Source organism: Mastigoproctus giganteus, chromosome 13, assembly GCF_048544385.1.
Source record: "Mastigoproctus giganteus isolate SK-2022 chromosome 13, ASM4854438v1, whole genome shotgun sequence".
In the NCBI taxonomy this organism is placed as follows: domain Eukaryota; kingdom Metazoa; phylum Arthropoda; class Arachnida; order Uropygi; family Thelyphonidae; genus Mastigoproctus; species Mastigoproctus giganteus.
Window position 1 is genome coordinate 38,945,781 of NC_143587.1, and position 25,143 is coordinate 38,970,923.

Here is a 25,143-nt window from a genome sequence, read left to right on the forward strand (position 1 = left end):
ATCTCCACAATATCTGCCTTTGATGTTTTGAGCAATACCTCAAATTCATCAAATTTATTTACTAAACTCCTACCATTGGTGTACACGCAAGTATACACGCACCTGTTCTTTTTCTTAGCTACCCTAACACAACCCATGTGTTTACTTGTACCCCAATGATTCCTAGCAGTCTCTGAAATATCCTGCATCTTATTTTCCAGGCTGCGGCTCATTCCAATAGAAGTAGTGCAAGAATCACTTTCACCTCTGCCAGTGGCTACTGTTAATCTCTAGTCCTTGTATCCCCCCAATCTAGCAGTTTTCCAACCCATCTAACACTGCCTTTCAATAGCATCAGCAAACATTCTTGCACCCTTTCTATTTAAGTGTATCCCATCCCTGTAGAAATATCTGTAAAAATCATCCCTGTATCCTATTATTGTCTAACTATAGACATTTGTTTTTTCTCCATTTAGGCCAGATGCCTTTTTTTAAGTACTAGTTTTGTGTTATTTATTTTGTATTCCCTTGTAACCACTTACAATAAAATTTCTTAATTTTAATAGATGATAGAATAAAAACAAATTTGTGAATCTAGTAAAAGGGATTTTGGACCATGCTGATACCTTCCATATTCTCAAAACTCATCATTCATGTTACATGTTAGCTACATGGAAGGAGCTGTAGTTTTGCTGTGGAGTGTAGATATTGTTTTTTGCATTTCAGCAAGATAGGGGTATGATGTCAGTTGTTGTAAATACTAAACTTAATATTATTTAGTATAGGAAATTTTGCCTCACCTTTATGGTGGGACATGTTTTTTACTACTTGATGATTCTAATATATAACAAAAAGTAGAGCATAACAGTTAAAATATTTTAGCCATAGCATAAAGTTTTCATGTATATCATTTGTTGTGTTTACGAAATGCATTAATAATTACAATATGTGATACTGTTTTTTGCATATCTTGAATTTTAGTTATTGCTCATTCTGCAAAAGATAACCATTCAGATGTAAAAAGCATCCTGAAAGTAGACACAACTCCTAGTCAAGTTAAAAGTGTAAAAGTACTGCCAAAGTCTTTGGAACAAGAAAAGAAAAAAGAACCTTCAGTCACTGTTGTTAAAAAGAATCAACCAGACACTAAACAAATAAACCAAGCTCAAAAACCAGAATTTAAATTTTTAGATGACGATTCATCAAGTGAATCATCTTCAAGTTCTGAAGAGGATGAGAATTATTCAAAAAATTTTGATTCCAAAACAGTACTTACTGGAGGTCAAAGTCACATAATTTTTTCCAATTACTCAAGGCAAACAGTAACACCTAAAGAACGAAAGATTACCAATCCTGCAATTGAAAGAAAGCTGAAGGCATCTTTGCGCAGAAAAGAAGAGAGGTAAGAATTGTTTTATGATAGAACTATACTTAATTTCTTTCTTTATTATCATCTTAATTTATTGATTAATCTTATTAAATTATTTTATTAGTTTATCAAATAAAGCAATTTCTAAGAATCCTTAGAAATACACCTTTCTTTTAATAGAGATAGGATCTCTGTTATATAGAGCAGGAGTGGGTAACCTGCGAACATGCATAATCTGGCCTGCAGTTGTTTTCAAAACATATATAATAAATGGCCCACTGTTTATTATGTATATATTTTTGAAATAATGGAATTTTTGACGTAAATTTAAAAAATACTCTGCGCATTTCTATGACAAATATCAATCCAGTTATTAATTCATTGAAAAAATAAACAGTATCAAATCTTTCATTAAATATTATATTAATAAAATATTGCAATTTTTGTTACTAGAATTGTATTTGTATTTTGTTCTTATAATTGTATTTGTATTTTATTCTTATAATTGTATTTTTATAATTTTATCTTGCATTTGTATTTCATTTTTTTTATTAATAAGATTAATTACATGTATAAATATTACAACAAATAACATAAAACTGTTTTTTATGTTGTTTATGCTGTTTTTTTTTTTTTTTTTTTTTTCATTATACATTATTTTCATAATTCTAAAAATCGTGGAAAGCTAAAAAAAAATTTGGCCAGTGCATACCTCATAGATATTTAATTTGGCCCACCATTTATAAAGGTTGACCTCCCCTGATATAGAGTCATCAAGAATTCATGTAACCAAAAGTTTAGGTGGCTGCATATTTGTGTGAAAATACTGTAATATGCCTTTTTGCCAATAGATGGCATCAGAAGTATGTCATTAAGCATAACAGTCATTGCTGGCAGTGTCACTATTCAGATTTGGCATCATTAGCGCATTATTTATGGTTGGAACAAGATGCTGTTTCCTGTGTACAGCCTGTGTTCATAACTGAACAGTATTTTGTAGCTTGTTCATATGCACAGATGACCAAAGGAAATATCTGAATGTTGTAGTCCTTTGTAAGATGGTGATCCACACTCTGTTGGTAGACCATTTTAATGAAAGTGAAACTGTTCATGAGACAAGGAACAGAGTGGAAGACCTCCGTTTTGACTGATACTGAAATGGGTGGAGTAATGCGAAAGTTGTGGTCTCATTCAGAAAGTCTCAGGAGAATTGTTGTATGGAAACACACACAATGCTGTGAAAAACAGTTACACCTCTCTATATTGTTTGTGTTCACTTGGTCCAGGAGCTGAAGAAGCTAAGAAGAAGAAGGAGGAGCTTGGTTCCACCTCAGTGGGTATGTAAATAGCTGAATGTTGCAATTTGCGAATCCATTGAAAATTCACATGCATTCCCTTGAAAGCCCTTGCACTTTAAAAAAAAAAAATTGGAATATGGCGTGCCATGTCATGTTGCTGTGTGATGATCTCTATTTTCTTTGAGGCTAGAGTGCGTGGTGTTGTTTACCGATATATCACCACAGTTATTTTGCACCTCAAGATTTCTTTAACAGACCTCTAATTTTGAAGGCAAACCCAGTGATCTTAAGGACTGCAGCCCTTAAGATCACTGGGTTTGCCTTCTCTGGATTTCATCCCCTCCCATCTGAAAGGAAGGCCTGTGAGAATAACACACACACACACACACACACACACACACACACACACACACACACACACACACACACACACACACACACACACACACACACCATAATTTTGCAAATTAATATATGAGGTACAGTCCACAGGTAACTTTTTTCCCTGCTTTTTTCTCAGAAGAAATTCTTGCCATAAGTTATCACCTTGAAGTGTTGGCTGTGTGCATGCAGGAATGCTTTGTTGCACATGTATTTTCAATTACAAAGTTCTAAAGGTGTGTTGGAAGAACAAGTAGTCATTATTTTCTGCTAGCAAAAAAAGTATGAAAGCTTATGACATCATGAGCTCAATGCAGTTTGTGGTGACTTCACTTTCTCATGGCATGGTTCATAAATTAGTTCATAATTGTATGTATATCAGAACGGTTTGCTGTTTCTTTCAAATTCTCTCAGCACCAGGTGCCTTATTTACTTATAGCTTCAACAGTTTCTCTTCCATTTTATTAATTTGTCACAAAATCTCCCAGTTATAACTGCATATACTTCTAGTATTCCCATCTCTGAAAACTTCATGTGTGAACATAGATGCAAAAATATTTATTCAGCTTGTCAAAAATCTGGACAGGATCATCAGTTGTTATGCCATTGTTAATTGCTAATGTTAACATAAACAAAGAATTATCTGCTACTTTTTTGCATTCTTAGCCAAAGACTTCTCATAATCTGCCTTAGCTTGCCTAACCTTCTTAGTAACTTGATTGCAGACTAATTTATAAACTTACTGTAAGCAACCTGTTTCCCGTTATAATTTCTGATTATCCCATGCATTTTTCTTCTCTACCTCTAGTCCATACAGTGAAAGACTTGTTATCTGACTTAGCATGCTTAATGCCCTTGGTAACTTAATTGCAGATTGGTTTATAAACTTACTGTAGGCATCGATGTCCCATGATAATTTATTAGTTTTAGCTCTATATGCAATTATTCTATGCATGTTTCTTCTCATTCACTAGTCTCATCAGTTCATCTGACCTGTATTTAGGTCTAAACCTTGATCAGTATCTCTTATTTGGTATAAAAATCTTAGTAGCTTCTGATTACTTCACTGAATGCTTCCCATTTAGAATTTGCAGTTGGTAACATCATCAGTTAGTCCCACTAAAATAATTTAAAAACTGTCTGCCTGTTGTAGTCACCTTTATGAAAGCAAAATCCCTTCCCTTTACCCTTGATAGTAGTTATGCTGTTTCTTTAAGTAAATTCCACATCATCAATACATTATGGTCAGTGCCACTTAGTGGTTCCTTTATCTGGAGATTCTTAAATGCACAAAGTGTCACTGCTGATAATCAGATCAAGAGTATTGCTTTCTCTTGTTGTTTCTCTAATATGCTTGTGTAGAAAGCAGTTATCCTATAAATTCAGAAAAAGTTCTGTTTTTTCTCTAAATAACCATGCATAGGTTCCAATAAAATATGGAAAATTAAAAACCCTCATTATATGACATTCATATTTACCGATTCACTCTATTTTTGTTTGTATCACAGTCATCTGTCCTATAACATACTCTCTCTCTCATTTTTGTTTTCTTAAATGTTTATGTCATACCAAAGAGACTTAATCTTATACTGTCAACCTATATACCTTTGTACAATCAAGAGACGAAAAGGCAATCCAATCAGTGGAATTGTGATTCTCCACCACCAGAAAGGTTTCAAGTGGAGGGATTAGTTGATAGAGGTTCTATATGCAGTTTTTTGAAAGAGTTGCAAAACAGTATTAGTATTAAAGTTTATATCATAGTTAACACAACTTGAATAGCAGCTGAAAGTCACTCCCCCCCCCCCTAACCAGTCTTAGAAGATCCGCACAGGATAGACTTTCATGACAAGCTACACCCATTCATTAGAACTTTCTCTTATGGCTGGGATCAAGCCAACAGGGTGTCTGTTACCTGGTCAGCAAAGGAACCAGAAATTATCAGTGCAGAGAGCTATGCCTCCCCATCAGTTCTGGCACACTGTACAGCATAGAAGAGCCCATTCTGCCACCAAACAATGGCAGTACCATATGCTGCCTCTGCCAGTTCAGGGCAATCGCTGAGAGCAAGAAATTATTGACTGTGAAGCACATTCACTCATTTCTTGCTCTCTTTTCTCTCAATATTCCCCCATCACCGTTCTTCCATTAAGGGCCATAACATATGGCAATTCTTCCCCTTCAGTTATATTCATGTATCTGCCAAATTCTTTATTACTGACTGTATTGTTCTGTATTATTATTTGGCACTACTTATTTTGTAAGCTTCCAGGAGTGGCAGCTACTGGAAGCTGTTCAATAAACATAGCTTCAATTTCATGAAGAATGGTGTTTATTTGATTTAAATGATTCAGTGTCACTAAAGAAACTTATCTCCACCCAGGATAAGCTAAGTACAGTATTGGTTCTTTTAAGAATTTCTCCTGTTTCTGACAGAATTCAAAAAGACCTCTCCAAACAAATAAGTATTGAATCCGTTATACTATCACATGGGACACTGCTTTGTGTATAAAGCTTATTTTCTTTGGAAGGTGGAGGCATATAACAGGTGTGTGTGTGTGTGTGTGTGTGTGTGTGTGTGTGTGTGTGTGTGTGTGTGTGTGTGTGTGTGTGTGTGTGTGTGTGTGTGTGACATAATTTTACCTGTTATCAACAGTTAAAAGCAGATAAAGAAAGTATTTAGCTTTGGCTCTTGAAAGCATCATGAGTGTGTTGTAATATTGTATTATGCTTTGGTTCAGTGCCATATTTGTTATGGCATAATACCTCTCATTATTATTTTTAAGTCAGAAAATTGGTATAGCCATAATTATGAGAGCTTTCTTGGACTCAGGTGAGCTACCCATAGACTGTAGACCCGCAAATGTGACCCCAATTCACAAAGGAGGATCAAAGGGCAACACAGAATAATTACAGACCTGTTAGTTTAACTTCTGTTCCAGGGATATTAATGGAAGCACTAGTTAAAGAAACACAGCAGGATCATCTAGACAAGGCTTCAGTTATAGCTCGGACACAGCATGGTTTTGTTAAGAAGTCTTGTCTGACCAATTTGATTGGATACTGTGATGTGGTCACAAAGGAACTGGATGCAAAGAATAATTTTGATATTATATATTTGGATCTTAGAAAGACTTTTGATATTGTTGCACATGGAAGACTGCTGCACAAATTGGAGCAGTGTGGCATTGGAGGCAAATTGCTGCTATGGATAATACAGAGTGGTAATCAATGGACACTGCTCGTCGTGGACTAATGTTATTAGTGGAGTCCCTCAGGGTTCAGTGTTGGGTCCATTGTTGTTTTCTGTATTTATAAATGATATTGATGATGGTATATCAAGCTTAATGTCCAAGTTTGCAGACGATACAAAGGTTGGCAGAGTTGTTAAGGACACTACTGATGCTATGCTGCTGCAACAGGATCTGGAAAGGTTGAGCAGTTGGCTGAGAGGTGGCAAATGAAGTTTAACATTGACAAATGTAAAGTACTACATATGGGAAACAGTAACCCCAGAGCAACGTATCAACTCTGTGGTACTACACTGACAGTGGTAGAGAATGAAAAGGACCTGGGGGTAATTGTGCAGGCAGATATGAAATTTTCTGAGCAGTGCAGATGGGCTGCAAGAGTAGCTCATGGTGTCTTGTCAATGATATACAGGAATTTTTCTAGCAAGGATAAGGAGGTGATTATTCCCTTGTATAAGGCAATGTTCAGGCCACACCTTGAGTACTGTATACAGGTCTGGAAGGCGCCTCTGTAACCAGGTGGCCAGGAGCAGCACTGCGTAGCACACACTTCTTGATTAGACCAGGGTTCAAGCCAGTGACTACCAAATACGGAGGATGCGGAAAAGTCAGGGAATGACCACTGCATATCCCTGGAGCACAATGGCGTTAGTTGCTAATGCTCCTAAAATCCAAATAACAAACAGGTCTGGAGGCCTCATTTTAAGAAGGATGTAGAGCTGCTGGAATGAGTACAGAGAATGGCAACAAGATTAGTAAAAGGAACAAAGGATTTCTCTTACGAAGAAAGGCTTAAGGGTTTTAAATTACAGTGTCTGGAGACTAGGCACCTGCAAGGTGATCTGATTGAGGTGTATAATGCCTTGAATGGTTTGAGTATGCTCAATGCTGATGTGATTATTCCTCTTGCTCAGAATAATCGCTTGAGAGGACAAATTGAAATTGAGGAAAGACAGTTGTAGGATAGATGTGCAGAAGTTTGCCGTTAACCAGCGGGTGGTTGATTGCTGGAACAAACTTCCATCTGTCGTTGTAGACGTTGATAGCTTAAATAGATTCGTGGCAGAACTAGACAAACATTTGGAGCGATTTGATGGATGAAATGAGAAGGGTGTTTTTTTTTTTTTGGCTGATGCTATATAAGCTTGCTTTTTTGCATCATGTGCCTTTACTAATGCTAAAAAGTCAGTTATACTCTGCTAATTTTTAAAATAGTTTTATCCCATTAATTTATACTAAAATGACAATTATTTTGAGTAACTTGAGTTCTAAGTAACTTGGTAAACTGTGAGATGGAGGAAAATGGATTTCCATTTGACATCCATTTAGGCCTAAATGGATGTCAGATGAACTAATGAGACTCATCGCAGAGAAGAAAAATGCATGGGATGCATATAAATTATCAGGCAACACAGAAGCCTATGGTAGATATAAGCTAGTCTGTAATCAAGTGACAGAGGAGGTTAGGAAAGCGAAGGCAGATTACGAGAAATCTTTAGCAAAGGATGCTAAGAAAAGCAGCAAAGACTTACTTAATTGTATAAACTCCAGAAGGAAGGGGGTGAATCAGATTGGTCCACTTGATATCGATTGTTTGACTATTGATGATCCTGCTCAGATAGCTGACAAACTGAATGAGTATTTTGCATCTACATTCAGACATGAGGAATTCTTTAGGGAAGTGAAGGACAGAATCTTATTAAATTCTAACAGGGAGCTTAATGATTTTGTAATAACTGAGAGCAAAGCGGAGGAGAAATTGTTGAAGTTAAATATAAGAAAAACACCTGGGGTAGATGGGATCTATCCAGTTATATTAAAGTAGGCGGCAAAGGAAGTAAGCAAACCCTTAGCCATAATTATGAGATCATCCTTGGACTCAGAGGCAGTTGCCATGATTGGAGGTGTGCAAATGTATCCTCCCCAGTTCACAAAGGGGGTGTCAAAAGGTGACATGAGTAATTACAGACCTGTCAGTTTAACTTCTGTTGCAGGGAAAATAATGGAGTCACTGGTTAAAGAAGCATTGTAGGATCATTTAGACAAGACTGCAGTAATAATTCAGACACAGCGTGAGTTTGTTAAGGGAAAGTCTTGTCTGACAAATTTGATTGGATACTATGATATGGTTACAAAGGAACTGGATGCAAAAATTTTTGATATCATATACTTATATTTCAGGAAAGCTTTTGATACTGTTGCACATGGAAGAGTACTTAATAGCTGACAGAGCTAAAAAGGCTCAATACGTTCTACATTACATATCAATTAGTTGAGAAAAGGAGGTAAGAGGTAATTCCTCCTTTTCTTAACTAATGGAAGCCTACTGTATAAATTGGAGCAGTGTGGTATTAAGGGTAAGTTACTACAATGGATACAAGGGTTGTTGAGTGGGAGATGACAGAGAGTAGTAATAGTAGTAGTAGTAGTGGCATGTGATGCAAGAAAGCAAGTGTATGAGCTTATGCTGCATCAGCCAAAAAAAAAAAAAAAAAAAAAAAAATCACACCATTCCCTCCAAATGCCTGTCCAGTTCCTCCTTAAATTTATTCAACCTATCAACTTCCACAACGAAAGATGGAAGTTTGTTCCAGCAATTAACCACCCGCTGGCTAAAGGCAAATTTCTGCACATCTATTCTACATCTGTCTTTTCTTAATTTGAATTTATGCCCCCTTAGGTTCGTAATCTGAACAAGTGGAAGGATCCCATCAGAATTCAGTGTGCTCAACCCATTCAAGAACACTGCTCTTCGTGGACTAATGTTATTAGTGGTGTACCCCAGGGTTTGGTGTTGGGCCCACTGTTGTTTTGTATATTTATCAATGATATTGATGAAGGTATATCAGGCTTAATGTTGAAGTTTGCAGATGATACAAAGGTTGGCAGGGTTGTTAATGACAGTGTTCTACTGCAACAGGATCTAGATAATTTGGGCAGATGGGCTAAGAGGTGGCAAGTGAAGTTTAACCTTGACAAATGCAAAGTACTGCATATGGGTAGAAGTAACCACAGAGAAACGTACCAACTGTGTGGTACTACACTTAAGGTGGTAGAAAATGAAAAAGACCTGGAAGGAATTCTGCAGTCGGATATGAAGTTTTCTGAGCAATGCAGACATGCTGCCAGAGCAGGTCATGGGGTATTGTCAATGATATACATGAATTTTGCTAGTGGAGAAAAGGAGGTGATTAATCCCTTTCTATAAGGCACTGGTTAGGCCATGCCTTGAGTACTGCGTACAGGTCTGGAGGCCTTGTTTTAGAAAGGAAGTAGAGTTTCTTGAGCGAGTACAGAGAAGGGTAATAGGATTGGTGAGGGTAATGAAGAAGTTCTCTTACGAAGAAAGGCTTAAGTTCTGCAAATTGCCTGCAGGGTGATCTGATTGTGACATATAAGGCCTTGAATGGGCTGAGCATGCTGAATTCTGATGGGATTCTTGCACTTGCTCAGATTATGAACCTGAGGGGGCATAAATTCAAGTTGAGGAAAGACAGTTGTAGAATAGATGTGTGGAAATTTGTTTTTAGCCAGTGTAGTTGGTTTTAGGGTAGTTGGTTGCTGGAACAAATTTCCATCTATCTTTGTGGAAGTTGATAGCTTAAATAAATTCAAGGAGGAACTAGATAAATGTTTAGAAGGAATGGATGTGTGAAATTTGTTTTTTTTTTTTTTTTTTTGGCTGATGCTTCAAAAGCTCATACGCTTTTTGCATCACATACCTCTACTACTACTAAAAGAAGGAAATTGTGCACCTAATATATACCAAGTTGAAAATTCACAGGTTAGAAGATAAATGAATATTGCTATGAAGTTTTAGTTAAGAACAGGTGCTTCTAATGTTCTTAATATTAAAACCTATAAAAACAGTTTTAAATTTTATGCAGAGGTTATATCATATAGAATGGTGTTTCTCGGACTTGTTTTTAACTCTGTCTACTCAAACGTTGCTACTAATGTTTGAGTGAAACTTGAACCATTTATACTAATGAAGATTATGATGATTCTTACTGTATTGTGTCTCACGTAAGCATTGAGAAAATGAACATGTGTGAACAACGTTAGTTCTTTGATCACTAGCAAAGAAATTAAGCTTGAGCATAGATTAGATTAGATATTTCTGGTAAGAGAAGAATATCAGCACTGCTGCCAAAAGTGTTGTGTAAAAATCTCTCTAACAAGATAATTATAAGATTACCAAAATGCAGAATGAAAGGGGATTTTTTCCCTTCTGTTAGCATTTGGTTATAAGTACATAATTACACCTATATGATTTGAGGGTACTGAAACCTATATTAGTATTGAATAGTTCTGAATATTATCCACAGTTAAGTAACACCTAGGCAAACTGAACTACAGTCTGAGAGATAAAGAATATTTTTAAAGTGAATTTTCTTCACTAAATTAATTTATTACTTTTCTAAATAGGCAGGGTTTTTAAATATAACTCTGCATTAAAGCTTAATGGGAAGAAGTTTTTAAATGTTCATTTTACTGTTGAAAGAATATAAGTCTTGTTGAATATTTAAAGAATTTTATTCAGGGAAGTTTCGATGCTGGAGCAGGTTTAATTACCATAAGAAGGCATTAATAATAAAGACAAAAGTTTCTAAAAAAAACATAATTTTGATTTTTTTATTGAATTAAATTATATCCGTTGTTTTTCCATGCCTTATTTAGTCTATAAAGTCCTTTGTTTGCTCACATTGTATCTTAGTCAAGTTTTTCTCCTTGGCTTCACTTTGTCAAAATAAATCCAAGAAGTTGGAACAAGGGCATTATGTGGTGTACCATCTTAAAGATTAAAATGTTTTTGTTATTTTATTTTAATCTTTAAGAAGGTAAATTCAGTTTAAGAAACACTTTCAGTGGATAGGAATAAAGTATGGTGATCTAATAAATTAATAAAATTTGCATTCATCTATAACTGAAATAATTTAGACAACTCAAATTAATGGAGGCACTGGTTAAAGCACTGCAGGATCATCTTGATAAGACTGCAGTTATAGTTCAAACACAGCATGGGTTTGTTAAGGGGAAGTCTTGTCTGACAAATTTGATTGGATACTATGATGTGGTCACAAAGGAACTGGATGCAAAAAATAATTTTGATATCATATACAGTCAGTTCTATAATGTGCATTTTTGCAATGTAAATTCACTCCAATGCAACTGATATATTAGGGAAAAATGCAAGTATAATGCGATTTGCACACTGGCTCATGCGCGATTTCGTCTGTGAGTTACACCAGTTGATACCAAGCTGAAGTTAGCAACCTGTGCAGCAATGCATACAAGTTTATGAAGCTTGAAAAATGTCAACCGTCAAATGTGTGAGAGCTATATTTCCTATTTATTGTAGTTGTATTGTCGGAGACACGATGTTGTCATTTGCTGTATTCACAAGATAACACATTATTGTAGGCCGACTCATGTTTTCAGGAGTCCACATTTTTCTGTTCAAACAGAAATTTCGTGAGGCATGATAGCATGAACAGAACACATTTCTGGAGGCCACTACCATAAAACAATTTGTAGTTCCAAGTTTATTCAGTTAGTGCAATCCAATTATAAACAGGTAGTAAACTCGATCTTACTGCATTTTTGTACCAATAGCTGGAATTCTGTGGGTTTGTATGCTCTTTTAGTTAAATGTGTTCCCCCTTCACTGAAATCTTCAATCATATAAAAAACATAAATAAATTTTCAGAATCTTCTCTTCATTCCTATTTTTTAAACTTCATAAACTTGTCTCACTTGTGCAATTTGTGCGTCTCGTGTTCATTGTTATTGTTTGATTATCTTTTTTACTGTTTTAAATTTTACAATCCAAAAAAAGAGAAAATGTCAGTCAACAGAAATATCGATCAAGCAAACTTCATATCTTGTCAAGGTAAAGTGCTATATTTACTGTAATATTTTATTTATTTATTAGAAATTTAAGATGATTTAAACTGTGTTAGCAATTTTATTGAGTTTCTAACTTTTTTTAGTATTTCACTTACCAGACTGAACATTTTTTTTTTTGTGCTCTGTCCCTATCCCCATTTTCCCCATAAGCCCTGTTGTTTTTAATGCGTGAAATGCCATAACATGGAGATTTTTAAGAACACATGTACCACGTCATAGCAGAACTTAATGAGTGACATGGAAGCCTATGATAGATATAAGCTGATCTGTAACCAAGTCACAAAGGAGATTAGGCAGGCAAAGGCAGATTATGAGAAATCTTTGGCAAAGGATGCAAAGAAAAACAGCAAAGAGTTCTTTACCTATGTAAACTCTAGAAGGAAGGGGATGAATCAGATTGGTCCACTGGATATCGATGGTTCAACTGTTGATCCTGCTCAGGTGGCTAACAAACTAAATGAGTATTTTGCATTTGCATTCACACATGAGGAGTTATTCAGGGAGGGGAATGCCAGAGGTGAATTTAGCTCTGGCAGTGAGCTAGATGATTTTGTAATAACTGAGAAGAAAGTGGAGGAGAAATTGTTGACGATAAACATAAAAAAGGCACCCGGGGGTGGATTGGATCTATCCAGTTATATTAAATGAGGCAGCAAAGGAAGTAAGCAAACCCTTCGCCATAATTACGAGAGCTTCTTTGGACAGAGGGGAGGTACCCATGGACTGGAGATGTGCAAATGTGACCCCAATTCACAAAGGAGGATCAAAGGGCAACACAAGTAATTATAGACCTGTTAATTTAACTTCTTTTCCAGGAAAATTAATGGAGACACTGGTTAAAGAAGCCCAGCAGGATCATCTAGACGAGACTTCAGTTATAGCTCGGACACAGCATAGTTTTGTTAAGGAAAAGTCTTGCCTGACCAATTTGATTGGATACTATGATGCAGTCACAAAGGAACTGGATGCAGGGAATAACTTTGATATCATATATTTGGACCTTAGAAAGGCTTTTGATATTGTTGTACATGGGAGACTGCTGCACAAATTGGAGCAGTGTGGCATTGGAGACAAATTGCTGCTATGGATAAAGGGATGGTTGAGGGGGACAAGACAGAGAGTAGTAATCAATGGACACTGCTCATCGTGGACTAGACTAATGTTATTAGTGGAGTCCCTCAAGGTTCAGTATTGAGTCCATTGTTGTTTTCTGTATCTATAAATGATATTAATGATGGTATATCAAGCTTAATGTCCAAGTTTGCAGACGATACGAAGGTTGGCAGGGTTGTTAAGGACACTAATGACAGTACGCTGCTGCAACAGGATCTAGAAAAGTTGAGCAGATGGGCTGAGAGGTGGGCAAATGAAGTTTAACATTGAGAAATGTAAAGTACTACATATGGGAAGCAGCAACGCAGAGTGACGTATCAACTCTATGGTACTACACTGACAGTGGTAGAGAACGAAAAGGACCTGGGGGTAATTGTGCAGGCATATATATGAAATTTTCTGAGCAGTGCAGCCGGTCTGCAAGAGTAGCTCATAGTGTCTTGTCAATGATATACAGGAATTTTTCTAGCAGGGATAAGAAGGTGATTATCCCCTTATATAAAGCAGTGGTCAGGCCACACCTTGAGTACTGTATACAGGTCTGGAGGCCTCATTTTAAGAAGTTTGTAGAGCTGTTGGAACAAGTACAGAGAAGGGCAACAAGATTATTGAATGGAACAAAGGGTTGCTCTTACGAAGAAAGGCTTAAATTTTGCAAATTACAGTGTCTGGAGACTGGGCACCTGCGAAGTGATCTGATTGAGCTGTATAAAGCCTTGAATGGTTTGAGCATGCTCAATGCTGATGGAATTCTTCCTCTTGCTCAGAATAATCATTTGAGAGGGCATAAATTCAAATTGAGAAAAGACAAATGTATGATACATGTGCGGAAGTTTGCCTTTAGCCAGCAGGTGGTTGGTTGGTGGAACAGACTTCCATCCTTTGTTGTGGAAGTTGATAGCCTAAATAAATTTAAGGCTGGGCTGGACAGGTACTTGGAATGAACAGAGGGGTGAAATGGGAGTGTGTTTTTTTTTTTTTTTGGCTGATGCTGCATAAGCTTGCTTTCTTGCATCATATGCCTCTACTAATGCTAATGCTAACTGAATGTACTTGGATTTTAGGGAAGCTTGTGATACTGCTGCACATGGAACACTACTATACAAATTGGAGCAATATGGCATTATTGCTGCTATGGATAAAGGGATGGTTGAGTTCAAGAAGACAGATTGGTAATCAATGGACACTGCTCTTCATGGACGAATGTTATTAGTGGAGTATCCCAGGGTTCGGTGTTGGGCCCATTGTTGTTTTCTGTATTTATTAATGATATTGATGAAGAGATATCAGGCTTAACATCCAAGTCTGCAGATGGTACAAAGGTTGGCAAGGTTGTTAATGACACTAATGACGGTACACTACTGCAACAGGATCTAGAAAAATTACGCAGATGGGCTGAGAGGTGGAAACCGAAATTTAACATTGACAAATGTAAAGTACTACATATGGGTAGCAGTAACCCCAGAGTATTATATCAACTGTGTCGTATTACACTCGGTGTAGTGGAGAAAGAAAAAGACCTGTGGGTAATTTTGCCATCACATATGAAGTTTTCTGAGCAGTGCAGACAGTCTGCAAGAGTAGCTCATGGCGTCTTGTCAATGATATACAGGAGTTTTTCTAGCAGGGGTAAGGAGGTGATTATCCCCTTGTATAAAGCAATGGTCAGGCCACCCCTTGAGTACTGTATACAGGTCTGGAGGCCTAATTTTAGGAAGGACATTGAGCTGCTGGAACAAGTGCAGAGAAGGGCAACGAGATTGGTGAATGGAACAAAGGATTGCTCTTACAAAGAAAGGTGTAAGTTCTGCAAATTGCAGTGTCTGATTGAGGTGTATAAGGCCTTGAATGGTTTGAGAAAGCTCAATGCTGATGGGTTCTCCCTCTTGCCCAAATTAATCTCCTGAGGGGACATGAATTCAAATTGAGGAGAGACAGTTGTGGAATAGATGTGCAGAAATTTGGCTTTAACCAGTGGGCGGTCGATTGCTGGAACAAACTTTCATCCGTCATTGTGGAAGTTGACAGCTTAAATAAATTTAAGGCAGAACTAGACAAACATTTGTTGTGAATGGATGGGTGAAATGGGAAGGTTTTTATTTTTGGCAGATGCCGTATAAGCTTGCTTTCTTGCATCATAAGCCTCTACTAATTCTAACTCAGTTTTTCTAATAGTGGAATGAAGGTGAGGTTTTAGAAACAAAATTTTTGATTTGAAAATTCCTTATCATTTATATATATTAAATGAGTTTTATGGTAAGTTGATAATCATTAATATACTGAATTGATGGTCTAGTGCTGTTGCAATGGCAACAGGTACACTAAGTTCATAATGTAATATATGGGGTGTTGAGAATCATAGTGGTGTAAGTCAGTCTATTCTGTGTTTTGAGAACAAGGTGTTTTGTGTTTGCATTCATAAAAAATTCAAAAATTTTAATTTAATGAATTGTGATATACCTGGAAGCTAAAAAAAACAAAAAAGTTGCATGAGCTTGATAATTTTTGTTAATATTCAATTTTTTGGTCGGCGGTGTTGATATACTTGACTTACACCATTGTGTTTCTAGGTGGTTTACCTATTTAAAAATGGTAAATTACTGTAAGGAGACGACTGTGTTATCAGAACTATGATTTCATACAGAGGAGATATTTTTTCAATGTAAAAAGTGCACCGTAACAAAATTTTAAAAAACCCGAGCGATAGGCATTGGGAATTTTTTGTCAATGTAGTTAAGATTGTCTTAGTTGCTTGCAGAAAATGATCATAAAAAAGCTAAGATGAACATAATGAATTTAATTATAATATAAAAGATGGTCACAAGATTAAAAAAAAAAAAATTAGTTACTTTAGCATTAGTAGAGGCTTATGATGCAAGAAAGCAAGCTTATACAGCATCAGCCAAAAAAAAAAAAAAAACCCTTACCATTTCATCCATCCATTCGCTGCAAAAGTTTGTCCACTTCTTCCTTGCTTCTTCCAATTTATTTAAGCTATCAACTTCCACAATGACAGATAGAAGTTTGTTCCAGCAATCAACTACCCGCTGGCTAAAGGCAAATTTCCCCACATGTATTCAACAACTGTCTTCCCTCAATTTCAGTTTATGCCCCCTCAGGTTTGTAATCTGAGCAGGAGGAAGAATCCCATCAGCATTGAGCCTGCTCAATCCATTCAAGTCCTTATACACCTCGATGAGATCACCTTGCAGGAGTCTCCAGATGCTGAAATTTGCAGAACTTAAGCCTTTATCTGTAAGCGCACCCGTTTGTTCCCCTCACTTATTGTTGCCCTTCTCTGTGCTCGTTCTAACAACTCTACATCCTTCCTAAAATGAGGCTTCCAGACCTGTACAAAGTACTAAAGGTGTGGCTTGACCATTGCCTTATACAAGGGGATAATCACCTCCTTATCCCTGCTTAGCAAAATTCCTGTATATCATTGACAAGACACCATGACCTACTTCGGCAGCCTATCTGCACTGCTCAGAAAACTTCATATCTGCCTGCACAATTAACCCCAGGTCCTTTTCACTCTCTACCACTCAGTGTAGTACCACACAATTGATAAGTTACTGTGGGGTTACTGCTTCCCATATGCAGTACTTTGCATTTGTCAATGTTAATGTCAGTCCACTTCTTCTTTGCTCAGCTCATCTGCCCAACTTTTCCAGATCCTGTTGCAGCAACACACTATCATTACTGTTATTAACAACCCTGCCAACCTTTGTATCATCTGCAAACTTTGACATTAAGCTTGATATACCTTCATCAATATCATTGAAAAATATACAAAACAACAATGGGCCCAACACAGAACCCAGAAAGGATGGACAGGACAGGAAGGGAGGAGGGGTTAAGAAAAACATAAAATCTAAGGAACTGCATCTAATTGATGTTGGTGAACGATGCAATGTTGAGTCTGTTTGGTGTGACATAAGCACTGGTAAAGGAAAAATGAGAGTAGGTGTGTGTTATAGGCCTAATGAATCTGATGAGTATAATGAGCAGTTGTGCAGAGAAATAGAGTGGGCCAGTAAATCAGAATGTCTTATAATGGGGGATTTTAACTTTCCAGTTATTGACTGGAACTTGTGGGTTGGTCACTTGCACACTAGCAAGACTTTTGTGGATTTATTGGATGACTGTTTTGTACAGCAACATGTTCGAGAGGCAACCAGAGGGAGTACTACCCTTGATCTGATTATCAGCAGTGATTATTCATGCATTAAGAATTTGCAGATAAAGGAACCACTGGGTGACAGTGATCACAATGTACTGATGTGGGAATTACTTAAAAATTTAACTACCATCAAGACTAAAAGGAAGGACTTTTGCTTTCATAAAGGTGACTACAAGGGTCTCTGACAGTTTTTAAATTTTGTACAGTGGGATCATTTGATGCTATCAACATTGAATTCTAAATGGGAAGACTTCAAGGACTTAATTTTGGAGGCTACTAGGTTTTTCACTCCAACTAAGAATACTGTTCAAGGTTTAGGCCTAAATGGATGTCAGATGAACTTATGTGGCTCATGGCAGAGAAAAAAAATGTATGGGATGCATATAAATTATCAGGTGACACAGAAGCCTATGGCAGATATAAGCATGTTTGCAATCAAGTCACAAAGGAGGTCAGGCAGGCGAAGGCAGAGTACGAGAAACCTAAGGCGCCTCCGTAGCCAGGTGGGTTCGAGCCCGTGACCACCAAATACGGAGGATATGGAAAGGTCAGGGAATGAAAACCGCATAACCCCGGAGCAATATGGCCTTAGTTGCTAATGCTCCTAAAAAAAAAAAAAAAATGAGAAACCATTGGCAAAGGATGCAAAGAAAAACAACAAAGAGTTCTTTACTTATGTAAACTCTAGAAGGAAAGATCTATTGATGATCATACTCAGATAGCTGATAAACTGAATGAGTATTTTGCATCAACATTCGCACACGAGGAGTTATTCAATAAGGGGAATGCCAGAAGTTTATCAAACTCTAACAGGGAGTTAAGTGATTTTGTAATAACTGAAAGCAAAGTGGAGGAGATTTTAGCATTACCGTTAGTAGAGGCATACGATGCAAGAAAGCAAGCTTATGCAGCATCAGCAAAAAAAAAAAAAAAACCCTCCAATTTCATCCCTCCATTCGTTCCAAATGCCTGTCCAGCTCAGCCTTAAATTTATTTAGGATATTAGCTTCCACAACAACAGATGGAAGCCTGTTCCACCAATCAATTATCCGCTGGCTAAAGGCACATTTCTGCACATCTATTCTACAACTATCTTTCCTCAATTTGAAACTGTGCCCCCTCAGGTTCTTAGTCTGAACAAGATGAAGAATCCCATCAGCATTGAGCTTGCTCAACCAATTCAAAGCCTTATACATCTCAATCAGTTCACCTCGCAGGTGCCTACTCTAGGTGCTGCAATTTGTAGAATTTAAGCCTTTCTTGGTAAGAGCACCCCTTTGTTCCCCTCACCAATCTTGTTGCCCTTCTTTGTACTCGTTCTAGCAACTCTACATCCTTCCTAAAGTGAGGCCTCCAGACCAGTACACAGTACTCTAGGTGTGACCTGAGCATTGCCTTGTATAACTGGATTATCGCCTCCCTGTCCCTGCTAGCAAAATTCCTATTTATCATTGACAAAGACTCCATGACCTGCCCTGCCTGCACTGCTCAGCAAACTTCATATTTGACTGCACAATTACCCCCAGGTCTTTTTCACTTTCCACTTCCCTGAGTATAGTGTCACCCAGTTGGTACATTTCTCTTCGCTTATTGCTAACCATATGCAGTACTTTGCATTTGTCAATGTTAAACTCCAGTTGCCACTTCTCAGACCTTGATCTGATTATTCATGCATCCTACTCCAACTGGATCTAGTTATCTAGATCCAGTTGGAGTAGGATGCTGTCGTTCACAACCCTGCCAACCTTTGTATCATCTGCAAACTTGGACATTAAACCTGATATACCTTTATCAATATCATTGATAAATATGCAAAACAACAATGGGTCCAACGCCGAACCCTGGGGAACTCCACTAATAACATTTGTCCATGAAGAGCAGTGTCCATTGATTACCACTCTTTGTTTTCTCCCACTCAACCATCCCTTTATCCATTGTATCAGCTTACCCTTGATGCTATACCTCTCCATTTTGTACAGCAGTCTTCCATGTGCAACAGTATCAAAAGCTTTTCTGAAATCCAAGTATATGATATCAAAATTATTTTTGGCATTCACTTCCTTTGTGAACACATCATAGTAACCAATTAAATTGGTCAGACAAGACCTCCCTCTGACAAACCCATGCTGTGTCTTAACTATTACTGCAGTCTCGTCTAGATGATCCTGCAATGCTTCTTTAATCAGTGATTCCATTATTTTCCCAGGAACACAAGTTAAACTAACAGGTCTGTAGTTACTTGTGTTACCTTTTGAAACCCCTTTGTGAATTAGTGATACATTTGCACACCTCCAGTCTATGGGGACCTCCACTGAGTCCAAGAGAGCTTTCATAATTATGGCTAAGGGTTTGCTTACTTCCTTTGCTGCCTCCTTTAATATAACTGGATAGATCCCGTCCACCCCAGGTGCCTTCCTTATGTTAAACAATTTCTCCTCCACTTTGCTCTCAGTTATTACAAAATGACTTAGCTCCCTGTTAGCATTTGATAAACCTCTGGCACTCTCCTCATTGAATAACTTCTCGTGTGTGAATGTAGATGCAAAATACTGATTCTGTTTATCAGCTACCTGAGAATGATCATCAATAGTCAACCCATCTATGTTAAGTGGTCCAATCTGATTCATCCCTTTCCTTCTAGAGTTTGCATAAGTAAAGAACTCCTTGCTGTTTTTCTTTGCATCCTTTGCCAAAGATTTCTCTTAATCTGCCTTTGCCTGCCTAACCTCCTTTGTGACGATTACAGACTTGTTTATACCTGCCATAAACTTCTGTGTCGCCTGATACTTTATATGCATCCCATACATTCTTCTTCTCTGCCACTAGCCTCATTAATTCGTCTGACACCCATTTAAGCCTAAACCTTGAACAGTAACTTGTTGTAATTAAACATAAAAAAGGCACCTGAGGTGGACGATATCTATCCAGTTATATTAAAGGAGGCAGAAAAGGAAGTAAGCAAATAAAGGAAGTAAACTTAGCCTTAATTATGAGAGCTTCCTTGGATGCAGGGAAGGTCCCCATGGACTGGAGGTGTGCAAATGTATCACCAATTCACAAAGGGGTTTCAAAAGGTAACACAGGTAACTATAGACCTGTTACTTTACCTTGTGTTCCAAGGAAAATAATGGAATCACTCGTTAAAGAAGCGTTGCAGGATCATCTAGACAAGTCTGCAGTAATAGTTAATATACAGCATGGGTTTATTAAAGGGAAATCTTGTCTAACCAATTCGATTGGATTCTATGATTTGGTCACAATGGAACTGAATGCCAAAAATAATTTTGATATCATATACTTGGATTTCAGTAAATATTTTGATACTGTTGCACGTGGAAGACTGCTGTACAAATTGGAGAGGTATGGCATTAAGGGTAAGTTGCTACAATGGATAAAGGGATGGTTGAGTGGGAGACAACAGAGAGTGGTAATCAATGGACACTGCTCTTTGTGGACTAATGTTATTAGTGGAGTTCCCCAGGGTTCGGCGTTGGGCCCATTGTTGTTTTGCATATTTATCAATGATATTGATGAAGGTATATCAGGTTTAATGTCCAAGTTTGCAGATGATACAAAGGTTGGCATGGTTGTGAACGACAGTATGCTACTCCAACTGGATCTAGATAAGTTGGGAAAATGGGCTGAAAAGTGGCAACTGAAGTTTAACATTGACAAATGTAAAGTACTGCATATGGGTAACAATAACCGAAGAGAAACGTACCAGCTGTGTGGTACTACACTCAGGGAAGTGGAAAGTGAAAAAGACCTGGGGTTAATTGTGCAATCAAATATGTAGTTTGCTGAGCAGTGCAGAATGGCTGCCAGGGCAGGTCATGGCATCTTGTCAATGATATATAGGAATTTTGCTAGCAGGAACAGGGAGGTGATTATCCTGTTATACAAGGTAATGGTCAGGCCACACCTAGAGTACTGTGTAAAGGTCTGGAGTCCTCATTTTAGGAAGGATGTAGAGTTTATAGAACAAATACAGAGGAGGGCAACAAGATTGGTGAGGGGAACAAAGGGGTGCTCTTACCAAGAAAGGCTTAAGCTCTGCAAATTGCAGTGCCTGGAGAGTAGGTACCTGTGAGATGGTCTGACTGAGGTGTATAAGGCCTTGAATTGGTTGAGCAGGCTTAGTGCCAATGGAATTCTGCTGCTTGCTCAGTTTAAGAACCTGAGGGAGCATAGATTCAAATTGAGAAAGACACTTGTAGAATAGATGTGCAGAAATTTGCCTTTAGCCAGTGGGTAGTTGATGGGTGGAACAGACTTTCATCTTTTGTTGTGGATGTTGATTGCCTAAATAAATCAAGGCTGAGCTGGACAGGCATTTGGAACGAATGGAGGGGTGAAATGGGAGGGGTTTTTTTTGGCTGATGCTGTGTCTTCTGGCAGACTTCATAGTATCATACCATCCATCCACAACATAGATAGGCGCCTCCGTAGCCAGGTGGGAAGGAGCAGCAGTGCGTAGCACACGCTTCTTGATTAGACCGGGGTTCGACCCCGTCACCACCAAATACGGAGGATGCGGAAAGGTTAAGGAATGACCGCCGCATATCCTGGAGCAATATGGCCTTAGTTGCTAATGCTCCTAAAAACCAAACAACAACAACAACATAGATAATCTTGTTTTTTACATCTTGTTCAATGAGCCCAAAGTCTGAGTCATTTGGAAGGTAAGAGTAGCCAAAAACCATGAATTTGTGGTCTGTGATTTCAACTGAACTTTCTTGATTCAGTTTCATTAACAATAAGGAAACATTTAAGGTTTTGGCCAATATATGTGTCGCTGTATATTATCATAACAATTTTTTTTTTTCTTTTGTTCAACTTAATATGCTTAGTATTGCTCTTTCGAACCTCTGGATGCAATGGTCTTATCTCAAACATGCATGTAGCCAAGGTTATTTGCGACATCATGTAAACCTAAATTGTAGCAGTACATATTGCATCTACAGGGTGTCTCAAAAATATTGGTACAAACGTTTAGGGGAGGTAGGTAACATCTAAAGGAATGTGAATCGCATAGGAACCCATAACCGGAAACATCACTGTAAGTCGGTAGACAGCGTGGTAGTCGCCGCACGAAGAGCATGCATCGATATACGAACTGTGAGCTGGCAGACATGCACCTAGTGTATGGATTAGCACAGGGCAGTGGACGAGCCACTCAACAAATTTATGGAGAAAGCTTCCCAGACAGACATGTACCGGACCACCGTTTGTTTGCCCGTGTGCATCAAAATTTGTGCGATTATGGGTCATTTAGAGGTAACAGGAGTAGTGCGGGCAGACCACACTCGACGCGAACTCCCGCCTTGGAAGAAAGTGTGTTGAATGCCGTCCAGAATAATCCTACTACCAGTACACGTGCCGTTGCCCCTGCCTTAGGAGTGTCTTGTTGCAGTGTACAGCGTGTCTGGCACGACGATTCCTTACACCCCTTTCATCTCCAAAGGGTTCAGTTACTGTCCCCCATGATCATCCTGCACGTGTGGCTTTTGCTCAGTGGTTTCTCCAAGAAAGTGTTCAAGACTTGAATTTTCCAGCCTATGTTTTGTTCACAGATGAGGCTTATTTCGCTTGAGAAGGCTTATTCAATCAGCACAATGCTCATGTGTGGGCTCACGACAACCCACACTATGTGCACCTCCATGCAGCACAACATCACTTCGCAATAAATGTGCGGGCAGGTATGGTCAGTGACTGCTTAGTCGGCCCATACCTGTTACCATCCCGCATGAACTCTGCTAAATATCGGATCTTTCTTGAACAAGTTCTACCAGGGTTACTTGACAATGTTCCAGCAAATGTGAGACGCAACATTTGGTTTCAACATGATGCGGCACCTGCCCATTATGGAAGGTGTATTCGTGACCATTTGAACAGGTGTTTTGGGCGTCGATGGATTGGCCGTGGTGGACCCGTTGCCTGGCCCCCACGCTCACCTGATTTATCGAGCCTTGATTTCTTTCTGTGGGGGGGCCCCTCAAATATATTGTGTATGAATCGCCTGTGGAGATGGAAATGGATCTTGTGGCGAGACTTGTCTGCGCTGCTGCTACTGTCGAAGAAACTCCAGGTGTGTTCAACCATGTCCACCAATCCATGTTGTGTCTCATCGTGGAACCTTCAAGCATCTGTTGTAACATCATGAAATGCATCCATCTCGTACTCCATTGTTAATATTATGTCAAATAAATGTTTGCCACTAATTACTGTCTTGTGTCATTTCTGCTTCTTGTGCCTCTGCTACTACTTTCCCGTGACGTTTCCGGTTATGGGTTCCTATGCAATTCACATTCCTTTAGATGTTACCTACCTCCTGTAAACGTTTGTACCAATATTTTTGAGACACCCTGTATATGTACTGCAGACACACACACACACTGCTTGGATGGAATTCTAGATTCGCAGATTGACCTTCAGGAAATAGGCTTTGGTTGAAAAGTACGAACAACCTCACCTTGATATGTGATTGCACTGCACTTTCCGTTGGTCCCTTTCCCTTCATCATTGTAATATGTAAATAGGAATGAAGAGAAGTTTCTGAAAATTTGTTTTTTTTGTATGATTGAAGATTTCTGTGAAGGGGAACACATTTCAATATAATACCGTAACATAAAAACCCACAGAATTCCAGTTAACAGGATTATCGCAAATGCAATAAGATTGAGTTTACTACCCCATTGCACTAACAGAAAAGCCCGATAAACCAGAAAGTGCAAATTGTTTTTGTTCGTTACCTCCAAAAACGTGCTTTAGTAAAATATCACAAAGGCATTCAAATTGATTCTTATAACGGGAACATATGATAATGATGTAAGTGTAGTGCAATTTCCATTATAAATATGACCTTTTAGAAAGATACATAGCTTAGTAATATAGTGAAATTTTCAACTTCCAAGGACTTGGAACAAATTACAGAAAAAAAAAAAAAAGCACAATATGTTATTGGATTAAAATTACGATATTTTCGCAATACCTCCATTTATCACTACAGATGTAAAATATGTTTCCATATTTTTTTCAGTTTGCACTGGCCGGAAAAAAAAATTTACGTAAAGTAGAATTTGCGTAAGTTCGGTGTTACGTAAGTCAGGGAGTTCCTGTAATAGATAACTGATTGCGTGTGAAGTCACAAACACATGACAGTGTTGCTGCTTGCAGCTCTTCACAGTAAACTCTTTAGTGCTTGAATAAGAATGTCTTTCAGAACTTTCTGATAAACCATCATACATGAATTATGATGGAGTCCATTTAAGTTATTTCGCCCAAGAGATTCAAATTATAATAGAACATCAGTTATCTGGTATTACCACTAAGTTGTAAAGGAGTCAGATCCAAATGGAAATTGAAGTATTAGTCTCAAATGAACAATTGTAAAAAGAACTATTGTGTTTTGAGAAATTTAGGTAGGAGAAATTACTAGATTCAAAAATAGTGAAAATGCAACATTTCCAATGAAATACCTCAATTTTGTCAAACTTATATGTGTAACATCTAGGTTACTTGTATGTCAGAAAGTCCTGTGATTCAGTAGCATGCAGTTGGAATGTATTGACCACCCCCCCCCCCGCGCCAAGTAGTCTTCTTGTGACTGAATAGCCTTATTCCAGCAGTTCTTACACTCACTGAAGCATGCCTGAAACT

General features: G+C 38.0%; 1 protein-coding gene across 1 annotated transcript in view; it reads left to right on the top strand.

The window, feature by feature from the left end:
• LOC150075981 (uncharacterized) overlaps positions 1 to 25,143 on the top strand; it is a 701,253-nt gene that overhangs the window by 467,836 nt on the left and 208,274 nt on the right. Inside the window, 1 exon segment of the mRNA XM_090387465.1 lies at positions 961 to 1,381. Within this exon segment, the coding sequence (XP_090243591.1) occupies positions 961 to 1,381 (421 nt within the window).